The 23,410-nt window shown below is 45.7% G+C and overlaps 1 protein-coding gene across 1 annotated transcript in view; it reads right to left on the bottom strand.

Moving 5' to 3' along the window:
* Positions 1 to 2,696: 2,696 nt before the first annotated feature.
* Positions 2,697 to 23,410, bottom strand: part of LOC105924420 (NACHT, LRR and PYD domains-containing protein 12-like) — a 31,846-nt gene continuing 11,132 nt past the window's right edge. The window contains exons 3-5 of the mRNA XM_036129722.1: positions 11,187 to 11,360; positions 4,186 to 4,359; positions 2,697 to 2,871 (exon numbers count right to left, since the gene is read on the bottom strand). Of these exons, the coding sequence (XP_035985615.1) occupies positions 2,697 to 2,871; positions 4,186 to 4,359; positions 11,187 to 11,360 (523 nt within the window). The remainder of the gene's footprint in view (positions 2,872 to 4,185; positions 4,360 to 11,186; positions 11,361 to 23,410) is intronic.

The following is a 23,410-nucleotide window of genomic DNA, read 5'->3' on the forward strand; positions in this document are numbered from 1 at the left end:
GGGTTGATCATTCCAGGTTGGAATAAACCTTTAAAGCTGTCGGCCTATGCAGATGACCTTGTCCTCTTAGTGAATACTCAGAAGGATATTGACATGTTGGTGAGAGATGGAGCTCAGTTTGGCTCTTTATCCTCAGCCAAAGTAAACTGGGACAAAAGTGAAGCTCTGTGTGTTGGAGGTGACCTGGAGAATCAACTAAGATTGCCTGGGGGGTTAATTTGGAAGAAGGGAGGGTTTAAATATTTAGGAGTTTTTCTGGGTGATCAATGTTTTGGTTTGAAAAACTGGGAAAATGTTCTAGATAAGGTGAAAGGTGGTTTAACAAGGTGGAAGTGGATTTTGACAAAGATGTCCTACAGAGGCAGAGTTCTAATTGTTAATAATTTGGTTTCATCCACTTTCTGGCATGGCCTGTCATGTGTTGACCCCCCACCTGACCTGCTGTCAAAGATCCAGGCTCTTCTTGTTGACTCTTTCTGGGACAAACTGCACTGGGTGCTGCAGAGTGAAGGACGATGGAGGACAGGGCCTGATCCAGCTCAGCAGCAGGGGGGCTGCTTTCCGTTTCCACTTCCTACAGAGGTTCCTGTGTGGTCCTACTGATTTAGTGTGGAGGCCGTTGGCTTGTACTATCCTGAGTGGGTTAGGTGGACTTGGACTGAACAAATCCTTGTTCCTGATGGACTTAAAGCAGCCTTAAGCATATTTTTTACCAGCCAAAATATTAATTCTGACGAGAACTCTCAACTTTTATCAAAAGTTAAGAGTGAGATTATGTTAATTTTCGGGGGGCATGGCTGACCGGACCCTGGAAGAGAAATCTTTGTTTCCTGACTTTAAGAAATAATTGTAGTTGATTATAAAAGGCACAGTATGAATTATCAGATTCACATCCAGGCAATAAAACACTACAGATTATCATTATTCTATCCATGTTGGTCTCATTTGTGAATGAGGCAGAGTTTCATCAAGCCTATACGGTCCAACATTTTCCCTCAGCTGCCACACTTAAAGCACACAGGGGTTCACGCTGCGTCTTTACGCTGATCCAGCTGCTGGATTTTACCCTCATGGGCTGTGAGGGATAAACAGTGAGGAAAATTCATAAAGGAAGACTGTAAAGGGCTCCTTTAGAGGGAAGAGAAGGAATAATGGGTCTGAGCTGAAGCCCCTGATGTTACAAGTTCCTTAAAGTGACCCTTAAAAGTGCGCACCTAAATTACATGTAACGTCATTTTGTGCACCTAAATTCAAGCTCAAGGGACCACGCCCACCGAAGCACCGCTGGTTCTGTGTGTTAGAAACAAAAGAGCATGAAACACAGCTACTGACTCTCCTACTGATTTTAATTGGGACATTTTGGTACGAGTGGAAGGACATTAAACGTAGTGATTCACGTTTTAAAGGCTGGCCGCTGATAAAAGCACCTGGCTCCTAGGAGGGGGGGGGGGCAGTAAGAGCGGTGAAGCACAGAAACACGGCGCATGTAGTTAAAAAAATGCAGAACAAATGAGAACATGTAAAATCCTGAAGAAAAGCTTCATCCTCTGATTGAAGAAACCATCATTTACTCACTGAGCTGTTTGCAGCAACAGATAAAAGGACCAGAGCTGCCCAAACATTTGCAGAAAACATCTAAAATATGCTGAAAAACCTGCAGAAACTGCATCACAATGAAGCAAACATGCAGCCTGAAAACTTTAGAGTTGAGCTTTATTTCAGATTTCTGGGTTACAGGCTGAAAATGAAGCAGAGAGAAAAAAGATCAACTTTGCAGTTTCATCAGATTCAGATCAAAACTCCATGGAGCCACTAAATGCAGCTTAGTTTTCATTTGATCCTCATTGGTCCACAGAGACAAACAATATCAGACACTAAATGACAGACATGATCAGATAAACAGGATCAACAACTCTAAGGTCTGAGTTCATCATCAGGATCCAGTCAGAGTCTCTTTAAAGTCAAACTGCTGCAGCTTCAACCTCTGGATCATCAGGACAGCTCAGCTTCTCTCCTCCACTAAGATCATCAGAACCTCCACCTCCTGCAGAGAGAAGAAGGAGCAACAGAGGAGATCAGTGAGTGTTTCAGCCTCTGGAAGCTGAACATGAACATCTGTTCCTGAAACATCAGCTGACTAAGAAACATGGAGGCTGTCCCTGAACACATCTGGATGAAACTAGTGAGAGAAGGACACATGTCCAGATGTGCTGAGTGGACTTCAGCAGAGCTTGTGCTCTGTAGAAAGACCACATGGTGACTAAATGGAATGATGGGCTGTGAAATCAGTGATCTGCAGGCTGCAGTCAGACTGATCTCAGAGCTGTGACTAAGATGAAACTGATCAGCTGTTTGCTGTTGAAATGAGAGAACAAAGAGTGTGAGATCAGATCTGATGCTCCACAGCTTGATGAATGAGGACCACTGTCTCTAGACATGGTGGAAGGCTGTCAGCTGGAAGACATGAACACAACAACAACAGTCATCTTCACATGGACACAAAGACAGGAAGACAACAAGCTGCTGGCTCCTCTGATTGGCTGATTGTTGTCTTTGTGTCCAATCAGGAAGCCTGTCACCATTCTCCTCCCACTGAGAAGCTGCAGCTTTACAGGAAACACTGGATCTTTGCTTTGGTACCAACTGGGTTCAGAACAGTTCTGCTGACAGCAGCTGGACTCACTCCAACCATCTACTTACAGAGTTTCCAGTTTGTAGTCTGGACTCTCTACAAGATCCTCCAGCTGCTGAACATCTGACTCCTTCAGGTTGTTTCCTCTCAGGTCCAGTTCTGTCAGATGGGACGGGTTGGACTTCAGCGCCATTACCAGATGTTCACAGCTGATCTTTGACAAACTGCAGCCATACAATCTGAATAAAGAATGAAAGATGTGAGCTGAAGCCACCAGGATGCAGGTTCTAACAGTCCAACAGAACCAGTTAAAGAACTCTCATTAATATTAATGACAACAAGCTGCTGCTTCAATAAAGACCTGCTGACTTCAGCTCTTCAACAATCAACAATATCAGAACTTTCAACAGTTAAAACTTGTTTAGCAGTTTTTACAGTCCTGGCTCTCATTTAGAAACTTTGTATGGAATCCGTACTAAAAGTGAACGCCAAGAAAAAGAAAATGGAGTATGGTAAAAATATTCAGATGAATCAAACCATGCTCAGACACAGCAGCAGCCATTTTCCTTTCTAGATCCCAGCTGTAGCGACACATTTGGTACCAGGTTCTGGCTCAGGTTCTGCCCTCTACACGCCCAAATTCAAGCAGAAACGCTCCATGCAAAGCACCTCATGAATGTTAATGTATGAACAAATGGAGATTAATGCAGATAAATGAAGTATTTTACTGATTCCACAGCCATAAAAACATGATGTGATGGAGAATATTTCATGTAAACTGACTTTAGGAGCTGAAGCTCCCAGAAGCAGAACCTGCTACTGTGACATGTTGTGTCTGAGTGTTTTAGTCAGTAAAATCCTTGCAGAGCTTCTAAAAGTGCTGAAGCATCAATCAGGGATTCTAGATTTGTTCCTGTCACACAGATTCCAGGAGCTGAAATTCACTTTTCTAAACTGGCTTGAATCCCCTCTGAGCCGCTTCACATGAGGGGCATTTCTACACACTGGGGGTCCCAATGCTGTCCGCTTCTGACCTGAGATCAGGGCTCAGACTCAGTTACACAGAGAGACAACATTAAAAACTGGCTCCAAGTCCAGGAACAAACTCAGCAAAGATTTATTACAATACAAGATCTGAACTTTGCTTTTCAGCTCAATTACATCCACTTATTCAATTATTTTAACATCATCCTGTAGAAAATGGAGAAAAACTGACCTGATGAAGGTTTAAAGAGATTAAAAACCTTCAAATAAATGAAACATCAGCATTTTATTTCTTCTCTCTTCTCTCTTCCTCAGTTCTGGATAAAAGCTGCAACTCTAAACTGAAATTCAACTCATTGTTTCATGTTTTCTGCTGATAATTGAATAAATGCTGACAGGAAGTTAGAAAAAGAAAGAAACTTTAAGTGGAGCAAAGCAGTGAAGAAGAAAGCAGACTTTACCATGAAGATCCTCAGTGTGGATCAGTAGAATATCAGTCAGATGTCTGCAGTTTAGTGTCAACACAACTTTCACATCACAGATATCAGAACTAAAACATGGAGTCTGACCTCAGTGTCTGTAGTTTGCAGAGGGGAGTCTGGAGGAAACCACAGAGCTCCTTCACTCCACCATCTTTCAGGTCGTTGGAGCTCAGGTCCAGTTCTGTCAGATGGGACGGGTTGGACTTCAGGGCAGAGACCAGATGTTTACAGCTGATCTCTGACAAACTGCAGCCCATCAATCTAAATAAAGAATGAAAGATGTGAGCTGAAGCCACCAGGATGCAGGTTAAAACTGAAACATGAACAAATAAATGATCAAATGTAGAAAATGAATGTCCCTGAATGTAAAAGTGCCAGAAACATGATGAACTGATGTCTGATATGTGATCCAGTAGAACTGATTTAAAGAGTTAAAGCCAGCAGAACCAGAACATGTTATCATGACGTGTGAAGGTCCAGATCAAGGTGTGGTTCTCAGCAGTGGCGGCTGCTGATGAAGATGTTCTGGGCTTAGGGTTGGGGGGGGGGGGCACTAGAGCTTGGAGATTAGCAGCCAACAATAAACTCTCCTTGAACATAAATCCATCCATGATCACTTGCTGCTGCTGGATATTTAAGTCTGATGGCTCTGGCGTCTGTTTAAATGCTGCTGTCTTCTAGTCTGGCTCAGGGTTCTGCTAGAACAGTGGTTCTCAGAGCCACAATGTTCTAAACATGGATCATTTAACAGAGTTTCAGCTCACATTGTTCTGGATTCATCTTCAAGCTAAAGCAGCAGCCTGCATGGAGGCTTTTCTCTAAGGAAACACAGTGTCTGGTTAAAGTTCTGCTCCTTCAGTCCCTGATCACTGAACATTGGTCCATGTTCTGCTGCTGGGCTCACATGTTCTCCATCATCCTGGCTCAGTTGTTCTCAGTGGGTCTCTGTGTGTCTGCTGGCTCATTGTGAGAACTAGAACCTACCATGAGGAGACTTTCTCCACCTGCGGCCCTCAGCTGTGGATCAGCCTTCCTGAAGACCTGAGGGCAGCTCAGAGCTTTGGACTAAATAACAATCATCTGCATTTTTCACCACATCTCTGGAAACCAATGAAATGTGTCCTCTGCATTTAACCGTCCCTCAGGGAGCAGTGGGCTGCCACTGGGTGGCGCCCCGGAGCATTCTGGCTCTAAGGGTCTTGCTCAGGGACCCAGGGCAGGAGCCTGTGGGATTTGAACCAGCAAACTTGCAGTGCAAACGTGGACTACAGATCTATGCAGGTATTAGGTTTTAGCACTAAACACTGAACACTGGAATAATGAGGCACCGACTAAATCACCATTTGACACAAGTTGTAAAGTGTTAACACCCCCCCCCCCCCTTTATGTAGGAAAATAAAAAGGTGAATAAAATAAATGTACTTTAGGACCTTTAAATAAAGACAACAAGCACTTCTCTGCATACAACTGCAAAATAAAAACCCTCAGGGAGTCAATTTGAGATCCCAGTTCAATAATATTTGCTTAAATGCTTATTAATTAAAGCTAAAGGCGGTAAAAGCCAAGCTAAGCCTACGCTGCAGGCCTGTTTCTATGTGAACATGGAGACCAAACTCAGTGGTGGCTTCTCTCAAAGAGCAAATAATAAACTAAAAAGGAACCTTGGTCCAGATGAATAATAATGCTAACAGAAAGGCTCTGCTCTGTGACTACTGTGAGAGACAGAGCCAGCCAGACCCGATGGACTCCTTTCCTGGCCTGATCCTGGATCCTGGGTTCCCGGAGAGAAGTGGACCTCTGCTCTCCAGCCTGGACCCACAGAAGATGGTTTTATCCACTATGGACCAGAAAACTGTTTATAGAGTCTGCTCCAAAGTGATAAATCGAAGACATTTCGAGAACCGCGCAGTCTGTGTATGGACTGATAGACTTGCTGGTAGAGCACCCCAGTGGAGGACTTTATATAAGCCTCCAATTAAAAAGAGAACTGGTGATCTCCAATGGAGGATTTTACACGGTGCCATCGCCACAAACTCTTTTTTATCCGTTATTAATCGGGCTGTTTTAAATGAGTCTCCTTTCTGCAGTCTGTCTGAGAACGTTTTTCATGTTTTTATGGACTGTAACAGACTAAAGACCATTTTTAGCCTTTTAACAAATGTTTTTAGTCTTTTTGGCACTGTTTTTTATTTATTGGAGGAGTGTGCCAAAATAAAAGTAATAAGGCAAAGGCCAGACTTTTAAACTTCTTAATCAGTGAGGCAAAGATGGCTATTTATTTGTCCCGTAGAGACAGACTGCAGGGAGGACCTCACCTTGATGCTGTGGCTCTGTGGAAGTGCAACGTTAAAGCCAGGATTAGGCTGGAGTTTCACTTCCACAGAGCCACGCAGAACATGGAGGATTTTATGCAGTTGTGGGGTTTTAACAAGATTTTATGTGAAGTGTCTGAAAGAGGAGAACTTCAATTTAACAAGCTCCTGATTTAAGTATTTTATGGAAATGACACTTGGTTTTAACTAAATTATTTAACTGGTTGAACTTTTTATTGAAAGTCAAAAGTCTTCTTGTTTTGTTTTTGTTTTTTATTGGCAGATGGCAACCAGTTTAAGGTGTATTGGGGACATAAAAGCTCCAAAGCCAAATGTGGAGCTTTTATGTCCCCAATCCATCCAAAGCTGTTCCAATCAGATTTATGATGTTCCCAAAAGTCCTGCAGCACAGCCTTAGTTGGATGACCATAATTATGTCCCTGTAGATTTAGCCAGTACACATACATTAGCTTCAATCTTCTTAAGCTTAAAGGAAGCTCACCAGTTTAACCTGCAAAGCAGCTAAAGGAGATGATCTGAAAGCTCCACAACATATTGGTAACCCTTGTGTTTGTTCTCTATCAAGTTTTCTCCAATGACTGTTAGCAGCTGCCATATATGCTATACAGCCATAATCCAAGGAAGATCTCCTGAGAGCCTGATAAACTGCCAACAGCACTTCTTGAAGCTCCCATTCCTGTCCACAAAGACATCTCAACAGATTATTCACTTTTTACATTTATTTTGAACTAATTCTATCTGCTGTTTCCAAGATAACTTTTCATCAAAGATGACCCCTAAAAACCTGACTTTATTCACTTGTTCTAGCTTCTGATTATAAAGAGTTAAATTAACTTCCTGATGTCTTCTATAAAACTAATAACTTGGGACTTTGCAGCTGACATTCTAAATCATTTATTTACCAACCTTCCACTTTCAAAATGGCCTCCTGCATCTTTTTCTGCAAACATATCCGATTCTGACCCTCACCCACAGAGCCCCATCATCTGCAAATAAAGATTTCCCTATACTACCTTCTATCTCATCAGAAATGTCATTTATCATAATATTAAAAAGAATTGGGCTACACACACTGCCTCGTGGGCTACCATTCTCAACAATATATCTAGTAGAGAAATCAGCCCCAACTCTAACTTCTATTTCTCTACCAAACAGAAAATCTAAAACCGAGTTAGAAATCTCACCACTTAGGCCAAGTTTTTCTAATTTAATCAATAATCCCTCTCTCCATAACATCTCATACACCTTTTCTATGTCAAAGAACACAGCTATCACTATTTCTTTATTTGTTTGAGCTTTCCTTACTTCTGACTCCAGGCACAGAACTGCATCCATCGTATTTCTCCCTTTATGAAAACCACTTTGAAAAGGACAGAATGAATGTTTACTTTCTAGAAAAGATGATATTCTGTTACAATTATCTCCATAGTTTTCCCTAATTGAGATGTCAGAGCTATAGGCCTGTAGTTTGAAGGCTCTGCTGCATTTTTACCTGCTTCAACACAGGAATCTTAACTGACTGTTTCCATGCTGCAGGAATAATCCCCGTCTCCCACATCAGATTAAACAGTTTTAAAAGAACAGTCAGTGATCTATCATTTAAATGTTTAAGCATTATAGAACAAACTGTATCTTTTCCTGGTGTTGACTGTTTAACATTAAAAATAGCTTTTTTCAGCTCATACAAAGAAAAAGGCAGATCTAGATCTTGATTTGAAACTTTTCTCTTATTAGTGACTCCTGGATTTTCAGATAAAATCTTCTCTTTATAACTCGTTATATCTTCAGATAAATCTTCTGAACTATGAACTTTAATTAACGTTTCTGCTAATAACTACTTTTTCTTTATCACTAACAGCTATTTTCCCGTTAAATTCTAGAACAGGTAAGGAAAAGTTCTTCTAACACCATTAACTTTCTAAATAACTCTCCATACCTCAGATAACTTGGTTTCTCCTCCAATAGAATTACAATACTGCCTCCAACATGCCTTCTTAGCTGCTTTAACAGTCTTCCTAAATACAGCTTGAGCTTTCTTACACTGAATTAATGCCTCAGAAGTATGGCATCTCCTTACCAATTTAAAAGCTTTATAACACAAAGCAGTGAATGTAATTCTAGAAACTCTTCAGTGACCAATCCATCTGCATCTGTATTTAGACTGCCCCATAAAACATGATGTGAACTGAAATCACCACACCATACAGTCTTTCCTTCATGCTCTTCATTTACTTCATTAAGATCTTCAATGGTCAACTTCCTGCTACAATTATATAGATTAATCACTGAAATCTGACCATTTCCTATCCAGATCTTAACAACTGTTGATTCATAATTCTGCCCTATTGATTCCACTTTATATCTTATACCATCTAACACAAATATTGCCCCCCCCCCCCCCCCCCCCCCGTCTTTCCTTTCTATCATTCCTAATTGTTGTTTATCCAGGAATTATAAAATCTAATTGGGGCTTCAGACAAGTTTCATGAATGTAAATCAGATGAGGCTTAATTATCAGATCAGAAATGTATTTCTTAAACTGTAGACCATCACTAATGAGACTTCTTTCCTTCCACTGGAATATAACTAACATGAAGAAGGGCCACCACTGCATGATTGAGGCAGAGAAGATTGTGTCTCATTCAGTTTTTCCTTAATTGATTCCCAGCTAGCATTCTTAAAATCAAGATACTTTTGGGCTGCCTTCACAATTATTTCTGTTTTCCTTTGAGCAGTGTAATTTATAACCTCCACCATGAATAAACCAAATGCTCTTTCTTCATGAGTAGAGTGTCATCTTTAATCTTGGTGCCTTCAGACAATCAGAACTTCCTTCTTCTAGCCCTGTCACTTTCTTTGGCTGCATCATTGGTGGAACAGACACTTTTTTAGCTGCTTCTGCATCAGTGATCCCAGCAGTGATTTTAACTTTCTGTACTTCCACAGCTCTTTTACTAGCTACACATCCCCTGAAACCTGAACTATGTCCACCTCCACCATTACAACATCTCAAAGGAGCTCCTTCCTCACATTTCCATACTCATCATCACCAGCACATCTCCCACACTTCTGTTTCCCTGCATTCTGCCGCCACATGTCCACATCTTTGACATTTAAAGCACCGCAGTGGTGGAGGAATAAATGGTTTAACATCAGAACTCATTTATCCCACAAACACTTTGTCTGTTAGAGTTTTCTCTTCAATCTTTAGCAGGATAGAAAAACTATCACTCCTTTCTCCATTTTTGTTTCTTTTCAACCGTTTGACTACAACTACTTTCCCTCCTGATAAATTAGATTTAATGTCATTAACATCAGGAGAAATAACCTGAAATAAAACCACACACATATTTCCTGTTATCTAACATTCTCCCCTCACATTCTCACCTAGGACTTTTTATATTCAGAGCCCTTTCTTTTTGTTTAACATCATTACAAATGATCAGCAAAGATCCATCCCTCAACACTTTAACATTTCTCACTTTTCCAACCAGTGAGTTGATTTCTTTAGTAAGTTTGATCAGATTCCACTTACCACAGGACACACCCTCTTTGACCGTTTAAGACTATTTTAAACTCTGTCATCACAACTGTTTCTCCTTCAGCCTCAGAAACAGACCATTCTGTTTGTTGTCTTGATTTTCTGCCTTTGTGTTTAGCTTATTGAGTTTACCATACTCCTTCATTTGATCCCCGGTAAGATGGCGATGTGGGCACACGTATTATTCTGAGCTCCATCTACGCAGCCCTCAAGCTGCTACTAAAACTGGCCTTTACACATCATTTCATCCACAGGGTGAAGCCCAACATCCACGCAATACAGTAAGGGGAAAATAGGAGTTTATAAAAGATGTCAGCTGTTGATGAGAAAGATTTCTGTGGAGGAACTATGAACAAATGGAGATTAATGCAGATAAATGAACTATTTTAATGATTCCACAGCCATAAAAACATGATGTGATGGATAATATTTCATGTAAACTGACTTTAGGAGCTGGAGCTGCCAGAAGCAGAACCTGCTACTGTGACATGTTGTGTCTGAGTGTTTTAGTCAGTAAAATCCTTGCAGAGCTTCTAAAAGTGCTGAAGCATCAATCAGGGATTCTAGATTTGTTCCTGTCACACAGATTCCAGGAGCTGAAATTGACTTTTCTAAACTGGCTTGAATCCCCTCTGAGCCGCTTCACATGAGGGGCATTTCTACACACTGGGGGTCCCAATGCTGTCCGCTTCTGACCTGAGATCAGGGCTCAGACTCAGTTACACAGAGAGACAACATTAAAAACTGGCTCCAAGTCCAGGAACAAACTCAGCAAAGATTTATTACAATACAAGATCTGAACTTTGCTTTTCAGCTCAATTACATCCACTTATTCAATTATTTTAACATCATCCTGTAGAAAATGGAGAAAAACTGACCTGATGAAGGTTTAAAGAGATTAAAAACCTTCAAATAAATGAAACATCAGCATTTTATTTCTTCTCTCTTCCTCTTCCTCAGTTCTGGATAAAAGCTGCAACTCTAAACTGAAATTCAGCTCATTGTTTCATGTTTTCTGCTGATTATTGAATAAATGCTGACAGGAAGTTAGAAAAAGAAAGAAACTTTAAGTGGAGCAAAGCAGTGAAGAAGAAAGCAGACTTTAGCATGAAGATCCTCAGTGTGGATCAGTAGAATATCAGCCAGATGTCTGCAGTTTAGTGTCAACACAACTTTCACATCACAGATATCAGAACTAAAACATGGAGTCTGACCTCAGTGTCTGTAGTTTGCAGAGGGGAGTCTGGAGGAAACCACAGAGCTCCTTCACTCCACCATCTTTCAGGTCGTTGGAGCTCAGGTCCAGTTCTGTCAGATGGGACGGGTTGGACTTCAGGGCAGAGACCAGATGTTCACAGCTGATCTCTGACAACCTGCAGCCCTTCAACCTGAATAAAGAATGAAAGATGTGAGCTGAAGCCACCAGGATGCAGGTTAAAACTGAAACATGAACAAATAAATGATCAAATGTAGAAAATGAATGTCCCTGAATGTAAAAGTGCCAGAAACATGATGAACTGATGTCTGATATGTGATCCAGTAGAACTGATTTAAAGAGTTAAAGCCAGCAGAACCAGAACATGTTATCATGACGTGTGAAGGTCCAGATCAAGGTGTGGTTCTCAGCAGTGGCGGCTGCTGATGAAGATGTTCTGGGCTTAGGGTTGGGGGGGCACTAGAGCTTGGAGATTAGCAGCCAACAATAAACTCTCCTTGAACATAAATCCATCCATGATCACTTGCTGCTGCTGGATATTTAAGTCTGATGGCTCTGGCATCTGTTTAAAATGCTGCTGTCTTCTAGTCTGGCTCAGGGTTCTGCTAGAACAGTGGTTCTCAGAGCCACAATGTTCTAAACATGGATCATTTAACAGAGTTTCAGCTCACATTGTTCTGGATTCATCTTCAAGCTAAAGCAGCAGCCTTGGCGCTTTATGCCGCTGCTGTGAGCCTGTTGTGGGTGTGGATCAGAAGCTGCTGGTCCCGCAGCAGAGGAGCAAAATGCTGAGTCAGCTTCAGCACCTTTATGTGGAGAGACATGTGGTGTGGCCACTTCTCTGCCACTACCTGGGACAGACACCTTCCTCCCAGCCTGACAGCGTCTGTGAACACCGGGACGTGTGACTCTGGTCTGCTGAGGGCAACTCCCTCTGACACAGTGGGGGGGTTTCCCCAGTGGGCCAGGTGGGCTCCCACTGACGGAGGGACTGCAGTCATCCTCTGCCTCTTCTGGCCACAGGGTCTCTGCGCAGGCGGGTGAAGCATCTCTGCAGGCAGGCGCCTCCTATGAAGCAGAGCCAGCGGAAGCAGCAGGTGGGCCGCTGACGTCATCCCCAGCAGCCGCATGACGGACAGAGCTGTCACTGTGTGGAGGTGTGACCCGGCGGAGCAGCGCTGACAGCGTCTGCTCTGGGCTCTCATGGTGGCCCAGTTTAGCTCCTAGCAGCTGGGACGCAGAACACAACCTTTTAGCACTTTATGGAGAACCCAGTTCTGTCAGCTGTGGAGCCAGAGCTCTGGTCTGCACCGCCGCTTCCTCTCTGGACCGAGCCAGCAAGAGCAGGTGGTCCACATAAAAGAGGATTCTCATCCCTGCAGAGCGCAGCGGCATCTGGAGAACGTGCGTGGAACCAGAGAGGAACCCAACGGCAGGTTGTAGTGACAGGGAATCCCCTGGAAGGAGAACCGCAGATACTTCCTGTGTGTTTGGGGATGATGGAACATGGAAGTAGTCCTTCAGATCTATGGAGGAGAACCAGTGGTTCTGGAGAACGTTCTCCAGCAGCTGTCTGACTGTCAGCATGTGGAACCGTCTCTCTGTGATCAGAACCAGTAAATAAAGGCAATAGAACCCCGTGGAGAACCCTGGAAATGACGTCTTTATCCAGGAGTTCCTGCAGTTCTGACAGGAGAGCAGCGCTCTGCTCTGGAGACGCTAGAACCGTCTCCATGACTCCTCTGAACCGTGGAGGAGAGAGGAGGTGCAGCGCTCTGCTCTGGAGACGCTAGAACCGTCTCTGTGACTCCTCTGAACCGTGGAGGAGGAGAGAGGAGGTGCAGCGCTCTGCTCTGGAGACGCTAGAACCGTCTCCATGACTCCTCTGAACCGTGGAGGAGGAGAGAGGAGGTGCAGCGCTCTGCTCTGGAGACGCTAGAACCGTCTCCATGACTCCTCTGAACCGTGGAAGAGAGAGGAGGTGCAGCGCTCTGCTCTGGAGACGCTAGAACCGTCTCCATGACTCCTCTGAACCGTGGAGGAAAGAGGAGGTGCAGCGCTCTGCTCTGGAGACGCTAGAACCGTCTCTATGACTCCTCTGAACCGTGGAGGAGGAGAGAGGAGGTGCAGCGCTCTGCTCTGGAGACGCTAGAACCGTCTCCATGACTCCTCTGAACCATGGAGGAGAGAGGAGGTGCAGCGCTCTGCTCTGGAGACGCTAGAACCGTCTCCATGACTCCTCTGAACCGTGGAGGAGAGAGGAGGTGCAGCGCTCTGCTCTGGAGACGCTAGAACCGTCTCCATGACTCCTCTGAACCGTGGAGGAGGAGAGAGGAGGTGCAGCGCTCTGCTCTGGAGACGCTAGAACCGTCTCCGTGACTCCTTTGAACCGTGGAGGAGGAGAGAGGAGGTGCAGCGCTCTGCTCTGGAGACGCTAGAACCGTCTCCATGACTCCTCTGAACCGTGGAGGAGAGAGGAGGTGCAGGGCTCTGCTCTGGAGACGCTAGAACCGTCTCCATGACTCCTCTGAACCGTGGAGGAGAGAGGAGGTGCAGCGCTCTGCTCTGGAGACGCTAGAACCGTCTCCATGACTCCTCTGAACCGTGGAGGAGAGAGGAGGTGCAGCGCTCTGCTCTGGAGACGCTAGAACCGTCTCCATGACTCCTCTGAACCGTGGAGGAGAGAGGAGGTGCAGCGCTCTGCTCTGGAGACGCTAGAACCGTCTCCATGACTCCTCTGAACCGTGGAGGAGGAGAGAGGAGGTGCAGCGCTCTGCTCTGGAGACGCTAGAACCGTCTCCATGACTCCTCTGAACCGTGGAGGAGGAGAGAGGAGGTGCAGCGCTCTGCTCTGGAGACGCTAGAACCGTCTCCGTGACTCCTTTGAACCGTGGAGGAGGAGAGAGGAGGTGCAGCGCTCTGCTCTGGAGATGCTAGAACCGTCTCCATGACTCCTCTGAACCGTGGAGGAGAGAGGAGGTGCAGCGCTCTGCTCTGGAGACGCTAGAACCGTCTCCATGACTCCTCTGAACCGTGGAGGAGAGAGGAGGTGCAGCGCTCTGCTCTGGAGACGCTAGAACCGTCTCCATGACTCCTCTGAACCGTGGAGGAGGAGAGAGGAGGTGCAGCGCTCTGCTCTGGAGACGCTAGAACCGTCTCCATGACTCCTCTGAACCGTGGAGGAGAGAGGAGGTGCAGCGCTCTGCTCTGGAGACGCTAGAACCGTCTCCATGACTCCTCTGAAACGTGGAGGAGAGAGGAGGTGCAGCGTGGAGCCTCTGCTGATCAGTCTGTGAGAAGGAGAGGAGGAGGAGAGGAGGAGGAGGAGGCTGATGCAGGAGGAGGAGGTGGATGCAGGAGGAGGAGGCTGATGGAGGAGCAGAGGGAGTAGGACGCTGATGGAGGAGCAGGGGGAGGAGGAGGCTGATGGAGGTGGCTGAAGGAGGAGGAGGCTGATGGAGGAGGCTGATGGAGGAGCAGAGGGAGGAGGCTGATGGAGGAGGCAAGGCAAGGCAAGGCAAATTTATTTATATAGCACAATTCAGTACAGAGACAATGCAAAGTGCTTTACATGATTAAAATACAGGAAAATAAAACAGTATAAAAGCAAGTAGGGACAGTATAGAAACAAAAAAGAACATTTGAAAACAGTAAAACATTTTAACTTGAACATTCAAAGGCAATTCTAAACAAATGTGTTTTTAATCTTGATTTAAAGGAACTCAGGCTTTCTGCACTTTTACAGTTTTCTGGAAGTTTGTTCCAGATCAGTGGAGCATAGGAACTGAATGCTGCTTCTCCATGTTTGGTTCTGGTTCTGGTTCTGGTTCTGGTTCTGCAGAGCAGGCTGGAGCCAGAAGACCTTAGTGGTCTGGAGGGTTGATGCCCTGATAACAAGTCTGTGATGTATTTAGGTGCTAATTCAGGGATTTATAGACTAACAGAAGGATTTTAAAGTCTATTCTCTGAGATCCAGGGAGCCATTGAAGGACTTCAGAACCGGGTCCATGTTCTCTACGTTCTTAGTCTTAGTGAGGACTTCAGAACCGGGTCCATGTTCTCTACGTTCTTAGTCTTAGTGAGGACTTCAGAACCGGGTCCATGTTCTCTACGTTCTTAGTCTTAGTGAGGACTTCAGAACCAGGTCCATGTTCTCTACTTTCTTAGTCTTAGTGAGGACTTCAGAACCGGGTCCATGTTCTCTACTTTCTTAGTCTTAGTGAGGACTTCAGAACCGGGTCCATGTTCTCTACGTTCTTAGTCTTAGTGAGGACTTCAGAACCGGGTCCATGTTCTCTACGTTCTTAGTCTTAGTGAGGACTTCAGAACCGGGTCCATGTTCTCTATGTTCTTAGTCTTAGTGAGGACTTCAGAACCGGGTCCATGTTCTCTACGTTCTTAGTCTTAGTGAGGACTTCAGAACCGGGTCCATGTTCTCTACGTTCTTAGTCTTAGTGAGGACTTCAGAACCGGGTCCATGTTCTCTACTTTCTTAGTCTTAGTGAGGACTTCAGAACCGGGTCCATGTGCTCTACTTTCTTAGTCTTAGTGAGGACGCGGGCAGCAGCGTTCTGGATCAGCTGCAGCGTTCTGATCCACTTTTTAGGCAGACCTGTGAAAACACCGTTGCAGTAATCAATTCTACTAAAGATAAACATGGATTAATTTTTCCAGATCCTGCTGAGACATCAGTCCTTTAATCCTAGAAATGTTCTTCAGGTGATAGAAAGCCAACCTTGTAACTGTCTTTAGATGCTTTTGAAGGTTCAGGTCTGAGTCCATCACTACTCCCAGATTTCGGGCCTGATTGGTGGTTTTTAGCTGAAGCAGCTGAAGCTGTGTGCTAACTTTTGATCTCTCCTCTATTGGTCCAAATATTATTACTTCTGTTTTGTTTTTATTCAGTTGAAGAAAATTTTGGCACATCCAGGCATTGATTTCTTCTAGGCATTTACTCAGTGCCTGAACTGGTTCATAGTCACCTGGTGACATGGTGATGTAGAGCTGTGTGTCGTCTACATAGTTATGGTAGCTGATGTTGTTATTTTTTATTATCTGAGCTAGAGGGAGCATGTAGATATTGAATAGGAGGGGACCCAGGATGGACCCTTGGGGAACCCCACATGTGATTTTTGTAATCTTCGATGTAAAGTTACCTACTGATACAAAAAATTCCCTGTCCTTTAAGTAAGATTTAAACCAGTGGAGAGCTGTACCAGAAAGGCCGACCCAGTTCTCCAGGCGCTCTAACAGAATGGAGTGATCAACAGTATCAAATGCTGCACTAAGGTCCAATAGAACCAGCACAGTGGTTCTTCCACAGTCTGTATTTATATGGATGTCATTAAACACCTTGATCAGGGCGGTCTCTGTACTGTGGTGAGGAAACCTGACTGGAAAACATCAAAGCGGCTGGTCGTTGTTAAGAAGGTGTTTAATTGTTGAAATACAGCTTTTTCAATGATCTTACTGATAAAGGGGAGGTTTGAGATGGGCCTGTAGTTCTGGAGTAGAAGTTTGTCTAAATTGTTCTTTTTTAACAGTGGTTTGATAATTGCTGTTTTTAGGGACTGGAGGAAAACACCTGACAGAAGGGACGCGTTTATTATCTGAGTCAAATCAGACATTATGACAGGTAAAACTTTTTTAAAGAAAGCTGTGGGGAGAACATCAAGGCAGCAGGAGGAGGAACTTAGCTGCTGAATGATCTGCTCTAAGCTTTTGTGGTTTATTTCGCTGAAATGGGACATTTTGTCAGAAATAGTTCCAACTGAATATGGCTTTGGTTCTGGTGTTGATATGGATGTACAAAGTGATCCTCTAATTTTTAGGATTTTCTCAGTAAAGAAGTTAGCAAATTCATTGCAGGCCCTGGTGGAGTGGAGTTCTGAAGCCACGGACACAGGAGGATTTGTTAACCTGTCGACTGTGGAAAATAAGACACGAGCATTATTAATGTTTTTCTTGATGATCTCTGAGAAGAAAGATTCTCTTGCATTTTTCAGTTGTAAGTTATATCTGTAAAGTCTCTCTTTATAGATGTCATAGTGAACCAGGAGTCTATTCTTTCTCCACCTGCGTTCAGCTTTCCAACATTCCCTTTTTTCACCTTTTTTCAGGAGGCTGATGGAGGAGGCTGATGGAGGAGCAGAGGGAGGAGGCTGATAGGGGAGGAGGCTGATGGAGGAGCAGATGGAGGAGGAAGCTGAAGGAGGAGCAGAGGGAGGAGGAGGCTGAAGGAGGAGGAGGCTGATGGAGGAGGCTGATGGAGGAGGCTGATGGAGGAGGCTAAGGGAGGAGCAGAGGGAGGAGGAGGCTGATGGAGGAGCAGAGGGAGGAGGAGGCTGAAGGAGGAGGAGGCTGATGGAGGAGGAGGCTGATGGAGGAGGAGGCTGATGGAGGAGGCTAAAGGAGGAGCAGAGGGAGGAGGCTGATGGAGGAGCAGAGGGAGGAGGAGGCTGATGGAGGAGCAGAGGGAGGAGGAGGCTGATGGAGGAGGAGGCTGATGGAGGAGGAGGCTGATGGAGGAGGCTACAGGAGGAGCAGAGGGAGGAGGCTGATGGAGGAGGAGGCTGATGGAGGAGCAGAGGGAGGAGGAGGCTGATGGAGGAGGCTGATGGAGGAGGCTACAGGAGGAGCAGAGGGAGGAGGCTGATGGAGGAGGAGGCTGATGGAGGAGCAGAGGGAGGAGGCTGATAGGGGAGGAGGCTGATGGAGGAGCAGATGGAGGAGGAAGCTGAAGGAGGAGCAGAGGGAGGAGGAGGCTGAAGGAGGAGGAGGCTGATGGAGGAGGCTGATGGAGGAGGCTGATGGAGGAGGCTAAGGGAGGAGCAGAGGGAGGAGGAGGCTGATGGAGGAGCAGAGGGAGGAGGAGGCTGAAGGAGGAGGAGGCTGATGGAGGAGGAGGCTGATGGAGGAGGAGGCTGATGGAGGAGGCTAAAGGAGGAGCAGAGGGAGGAGGCTGATGGAGGAGCAGAGGGAGGAGGAGGCTGATGGAGGAGCAGAGGGAGGAGGAGGCTGATGGAGGAGGAGGCTGATGGAGGAGGCTGATGGAGGAGGCTACAGGAGGAGCAGAGGGAGGAGGCTGATGGAGGAGGAGGCTGATGGAGGAGCAGAGGGAGGAGGAGGCTGATGGAGGAGGCTGATGGAGGAGGCTACAGGAGGAGCAGAGGGAGGAGGCTGATGGAGGAGGAGGCTGATGGAGGAGCAGAGGGAGGAGGAGGCTGATGGAGGAGGCTGATGGAGGAGCAGAGGGAGGAGGAGGCTGATGGAGGAGTAGGCTGATAAATAATAATAATAATAATAATAATAATAATAATAATAATAATATTAATAATAATGATAAATTTTATTTCAAGTGCCTTTCAAAACACTCAAGGTCACATGTAAAAACAATAAATGGTAAAAGCAGTCGTCATAATTAAAAGAAACAACACAAATTACACAGAGGAAAGTAATATAAAATCATAATGAAAAGGCAATCTTGAACATGTGGGTTTTGAGTTTTGATTTGAACACGGGTAAAGACTCGGTGCTGCAGATGTCAGGGGGGAGATAATTCCAGAAAAAGCTCTGCTCCCCATGGTGCTGAGACGGGCTGAAGGAACAACTAAGTGAGTGGTAGAAGAAGATCTAAGTATGCGGGAGGGAGTAGAAATTTGAAGTAAATCAGAAAGGTGTGGAGGGGAGAGATTGTGAATAACTTTAAAAGTAAGTAGGAGGATTTTGAACTGAATTCTGAACTTCACAGGTAGCCAGTGGAGCTGCTGCAGGACTGGGGTGATGTGATGAAAAGAGGGGGTTCTAGAAATGATGCGAGCTGCTGAGTTTTGTACTGACTGAAGCTTGTGAATGGATTTTTGAGGAAGACCGAAAAGAAGAGAATTACAGTAATCAATGCGGGAAGTGACCAGACTATGAACAAGAGTGCAGGTGGAGCTAGGGGAGAGAGAGGGGCGAAGGCGATTGATATTGCCTAAGTGAAAGTAAGCGGAGCGGGTAAGGTTGTTAATGTGAGAGGAGAAGGACAAGGTGCTATCAAGGATGACACCCAGACTCTTGACCTGAGGTGAAGGGGAGATTATGGAGTTGTCAAATGAAAGGGAGAAACTGTCAGCTTTGGCTAAAGTAGATTTTGTTCCCACTAAGAGGATTTCTGTCTTGTCATTATTCAATTTAAGAAAGTTGGAGGTGAACCAGGATTTTATTTTGGTTAAGCAGGAGATTAATGAAGGAGGTGGGAGTGAAGAGTTTGGTGTACAAGAAAGATAGAGCTGGGTGTCATCCGCAGTGAAAATTGATGTTGAATTTCCTAAAGATATTGCCAAGGGGGAGAATGGAGATGATAAAGAGTAGGGGTCCTAGAACAGAGCCTTGGGGAACACCGGTGGTAACTGGAGAGGAGTTGGAACGATATGACTTAATCTGAACAAACTGAGTGCGTCCAGAAAGATAGGATTGAAACCAGGCTAGGGGAGAATGAGTGATGCCAATTGTATAAAGTCCATGGAGTAGGGTAGAGTGTGAAACTGTGTCAAAGGCTGCACTTAGATCAAGAAGAATGAGGATGGAAATTAGACCAGAGTCAGCTGCTATTAAAAGATCATTGATTATTTTTAAGAGGGCGGTTTCAGTGCTATGACGAGGACGGAAGCCAGACTGGAACTGTTCATAAAGCTTGTTATGAGTTAAGTGAGAATGAAGTTGAGAAGAGACTGTTTTTTCCATTATTTTTTAAATAAAAGGTACATTTGAAATTGGCCTGAGATTATTGTAATTGTTGGGATCTAGTCCAGGATTCTTCACAATAGGAGTGATAAAAGCAGTTTTGAAAAGAGATGGAACAATTCCAGAACCAAGAGAGGAGTGAATGATGGCAGTTATGAAGGGGAGAAGAGCGTGGAGGCAGGATTTGACCAGGGCAGACGGGATGGGATCAAGTGGGCAGGTGGAAGATTTAGATTTGTTGATAAAATCAGATGGAAGTCCTGGAACAAACTCAGCAAAGATTTATTACAATAGAAGATCTGAACTTTGCTTTTCAGCTCAATTACATCCACTTATTCAATTATTTTAACACCATCCTGTAGAAAATGGAGAAAAACTGACCTGATGAAGGTTTAAAGAGATTAAAAACCTTCAAATAAATGAAACATCAGCATTTTATTTCTTCTCTCTTCCTCTTCCTCAGTTCTGGATAAAAGCTGCAACTCTAAACTGAAATTCAGCTCATTGTTTCATGTTTTCTGCTGATTATTGAATAAATGCTGACAGGAAGTTAGAAAAAGAAAGAAACTTTAAGTGGAGCAAAGCAGTGAAGAAGAAAGCAGACTTTACCATGAAGATCCTCAGTGTGGATCAGTAGAATATCAGCCAGATGTCTGCAGTTTAGTGTCAACACAACTTTCACATCACAGATATCAGAACTAAAACATGGAGTCTGACCTCAGTTTCTGTAGTTTGCAGAGGGGAGTCTGGAGGAAACCACAGAGCTCCTTCACTCCACCATCTTTCAGGTCGTTGTTCCAGCTCAGGTCCAGTTCTGTCAGATGGGACGGGTTGGACTTCAGGGCAGAGACCAGATGTTTACAGCTGATCTCTGACAAACTGCAGCGCTGCAATCTGAATAAAGAATGAAAGATGTGAGCTGAAGCCACCAGGATGCAGGTTAAAACTGAAACATGAACAAATAAATGATCAAATGTAGAAAATGAATGTCCCTTAATGTAAAAGTGCCAGAAACATGATGAACTGATGTCTGATATGTGATCCAGTAGAACTGATTTAAAGAGTTAAAGCCAGCAGAACCAGAACATGTTATCATGACGTGTGAAGGTCCAGATCAAGGTGTGGTTCTCAGCAGTGGCGGCTGCTGATGAAGATGTTCTGGGCTTAGGGTTGGGGGGGGGGGCACTAGAGCTTGGAGATTAGCAGCCAACAATAAACTCTCCTTGAACATAAATCCATCCATGATCACTTGCTGCTGCTGGATATTTAAGTCTGATGGCTCTGGCGTCTGTTTAAAATGCTGCTGTCTTCTAGTCTGGCTCAGGGTTCTGCTAGAACAGTGGTTCTCAGAGCCACAATGTTCTAAACATGGATCATTTAACAGAGTTTCAGCTCACATTGTTCTGGATTCATCTTCAAGCTAAAGCAGCAGCCTTGGCGCTTTATGCCGCTGCTGTGAGCCTGTTGTGGGTGTGGATCAGAAGCTGCTGGTCCCGCAGCAGAGGAGCAAAATGCTGAGTCAGCTTCAGCACCTTTATGTGGAGAGACATGTGGTGTGGCCACTTCTCTGCCACTACCTGGGACAGACACCTTCCTCCCAGCCTGACAGCGTCTGTGAACACCGGGACGTGTGACTCTGGTCTGCTGAGGGCAACTCCCTCTGACACAGTGGGGGGGTTTCCCCAGTGGGCCAGGTGGGCTCCCACTGACGGAGGGACTGCAGTCATCCTCTGCCTCTTCTGGCCACAGGGTCTCTGCGCAGGCGGGTGAAGCATCTCTGCAGGCAGGCGCCTCCTATGAAGCAGAGCCAGCGGAAGCAGCAGGTGGGCCGCTGACGTCATCCCCAGCAGCCGCATGACGGACAGAGCTGTCACTGTGTGGAGGTGTGACCCGGCGGAGCAGCGCTGACAGCGTCTGCTCTGGGCTCTCATGGTGGCCCAGTTTAGCTCCTAGCAGCTGGGACGCAGAACACAACCTTTTAGCACTTTATGGAGAACCCAGTTCTGTCAGCTGTGGAGCCAGAGCTCTGGTCTGCACCGCCGCTTCCTCTCTGGACCGAGCCAGCAAGAGCAGGTGGTCCACATAAAAGAGGATTCTCATCCCTGCAGAGCGCAGCGGCATCTGGAGAACGTGCGTGGAACCAGAGAGGAACCCAACGGCAGGTTGTAGTGACAGGGAATCCCCTGGAAGGAGAACCGCAGATACTTCCTGTGTTTGGGGATGATGGAACATGGAAGTAGTCCTTCAGATCTATGGAGGAGAACCAGTGGTTCTGGAGAACGTTCTCCAGCAGCTGTCTGACTGTCAGCATGTGGAACCGTCTCTCTGTGATCAGAACCAGTAAATAAAGGCAATAGAACCCCGTGGAGAACCCTGGAAATGACGTCTTTATCCAGGAGTTCCTGCAGTTCTGACAGGAGAGCAGCGCTCTGCTCTGGAGACACTAGAACCGTCTCCATGACTCCTCTGAACTGTGGAGGAGAGAGGAGGTGCAGCGCTCTGCTCTGGAGACGCTAGAACCGTCTCCATGACTCCTCTGAACCCTGGAGGAGGAGAGAGGAGGTGCAGCGCTCTGCTCTGGAGACGCTAGAACCGTCTCCAAGACTCCTCTGAAACGTGGAGGAGAGAGGAGGTGCAGCGCCCTGCTCTGGAGAGCAGAGGGAGGAGGAGGCTGATGGAGGAGGCTGATGGAGGAGCAGAGGGAGGAGGCTGATGGAGGAGCAGGTTGATGGAGGAGGCTGATGGAGGAGCAGAGGGAGACTCCAGGAGCCGTGGAGCGCCTGAACTCCTGACCTCCTGGACACGGTGCTCCAAGCAGCCGGCAAACCAGCGAGGGACGTCGGCCCGGAGCGAGGCCTCACCAGGTCCTGAAGCGTCTCTGACTCCTCGGCGTTCTTCTGGATCTTCTCCAGCGCCGATTTAAAGTGAGGAGCCAACAGAGCATCCGATGAAGGGGCTCCCAGCACCTCCTTTTTCACATCCTGGAGGAGGAGGATGGAGGAGAACAGCTGGAGCCAGATGTTCCTCTGGATCATGGTCTGCCAAGCAGAAATGGTCTGCAGACTAATAGAAATGATGATTCTTCAGTTTTTCTTTGGTTTCCTTCTTGGTGCTCAAACTTGTTGGCTTGTTGCTGAACGGTACCGCTGAGTCCAGAGAGCGTCTGCTGCAGTAGAGCTTTTTACTTTTCAATATTGTGCTGTAGTTTTAATAGCCACACTGCTGGCTCCTGGTTCTGGTTCTGTCTGATTGAGCTGTGAGACTGAAGAGGACGGTTCCTCTCTGAGCCGCACCAACAGAACAGCAGCTTCAGGACAAAGCTGAGCTGCTGGAACCTGCTGGTACCGTCCATCCAACCATTTTCCACCAGGCTTATCCCTGCTGGGGTCCTGAGGGCTGCTGGTGTCTATCTGCAGCTGTCAGTGGCTGAGAGGCGGGCTTCACCTGGACAGGTAAGCAGCCTATCACAGGACAACACAGAGACAGACAGGACAA

Source organism: Fundulus heteroclitus, unplaced genomic scaffold (assembly GCF_011125445.2).
Source record: "Fundulus heteroclitus isolate FHET01 unplaced genomic scaffold, MU-UCD_Fhet_4.1 scaffold_207, whole genome shotgun sequence".
NCBI lineage: Eukaryota > Metazoa > Chordata > Actinopteri > Cyprinodontiformes > Fundulidae > Fundulus > Fundulus heteroclitus.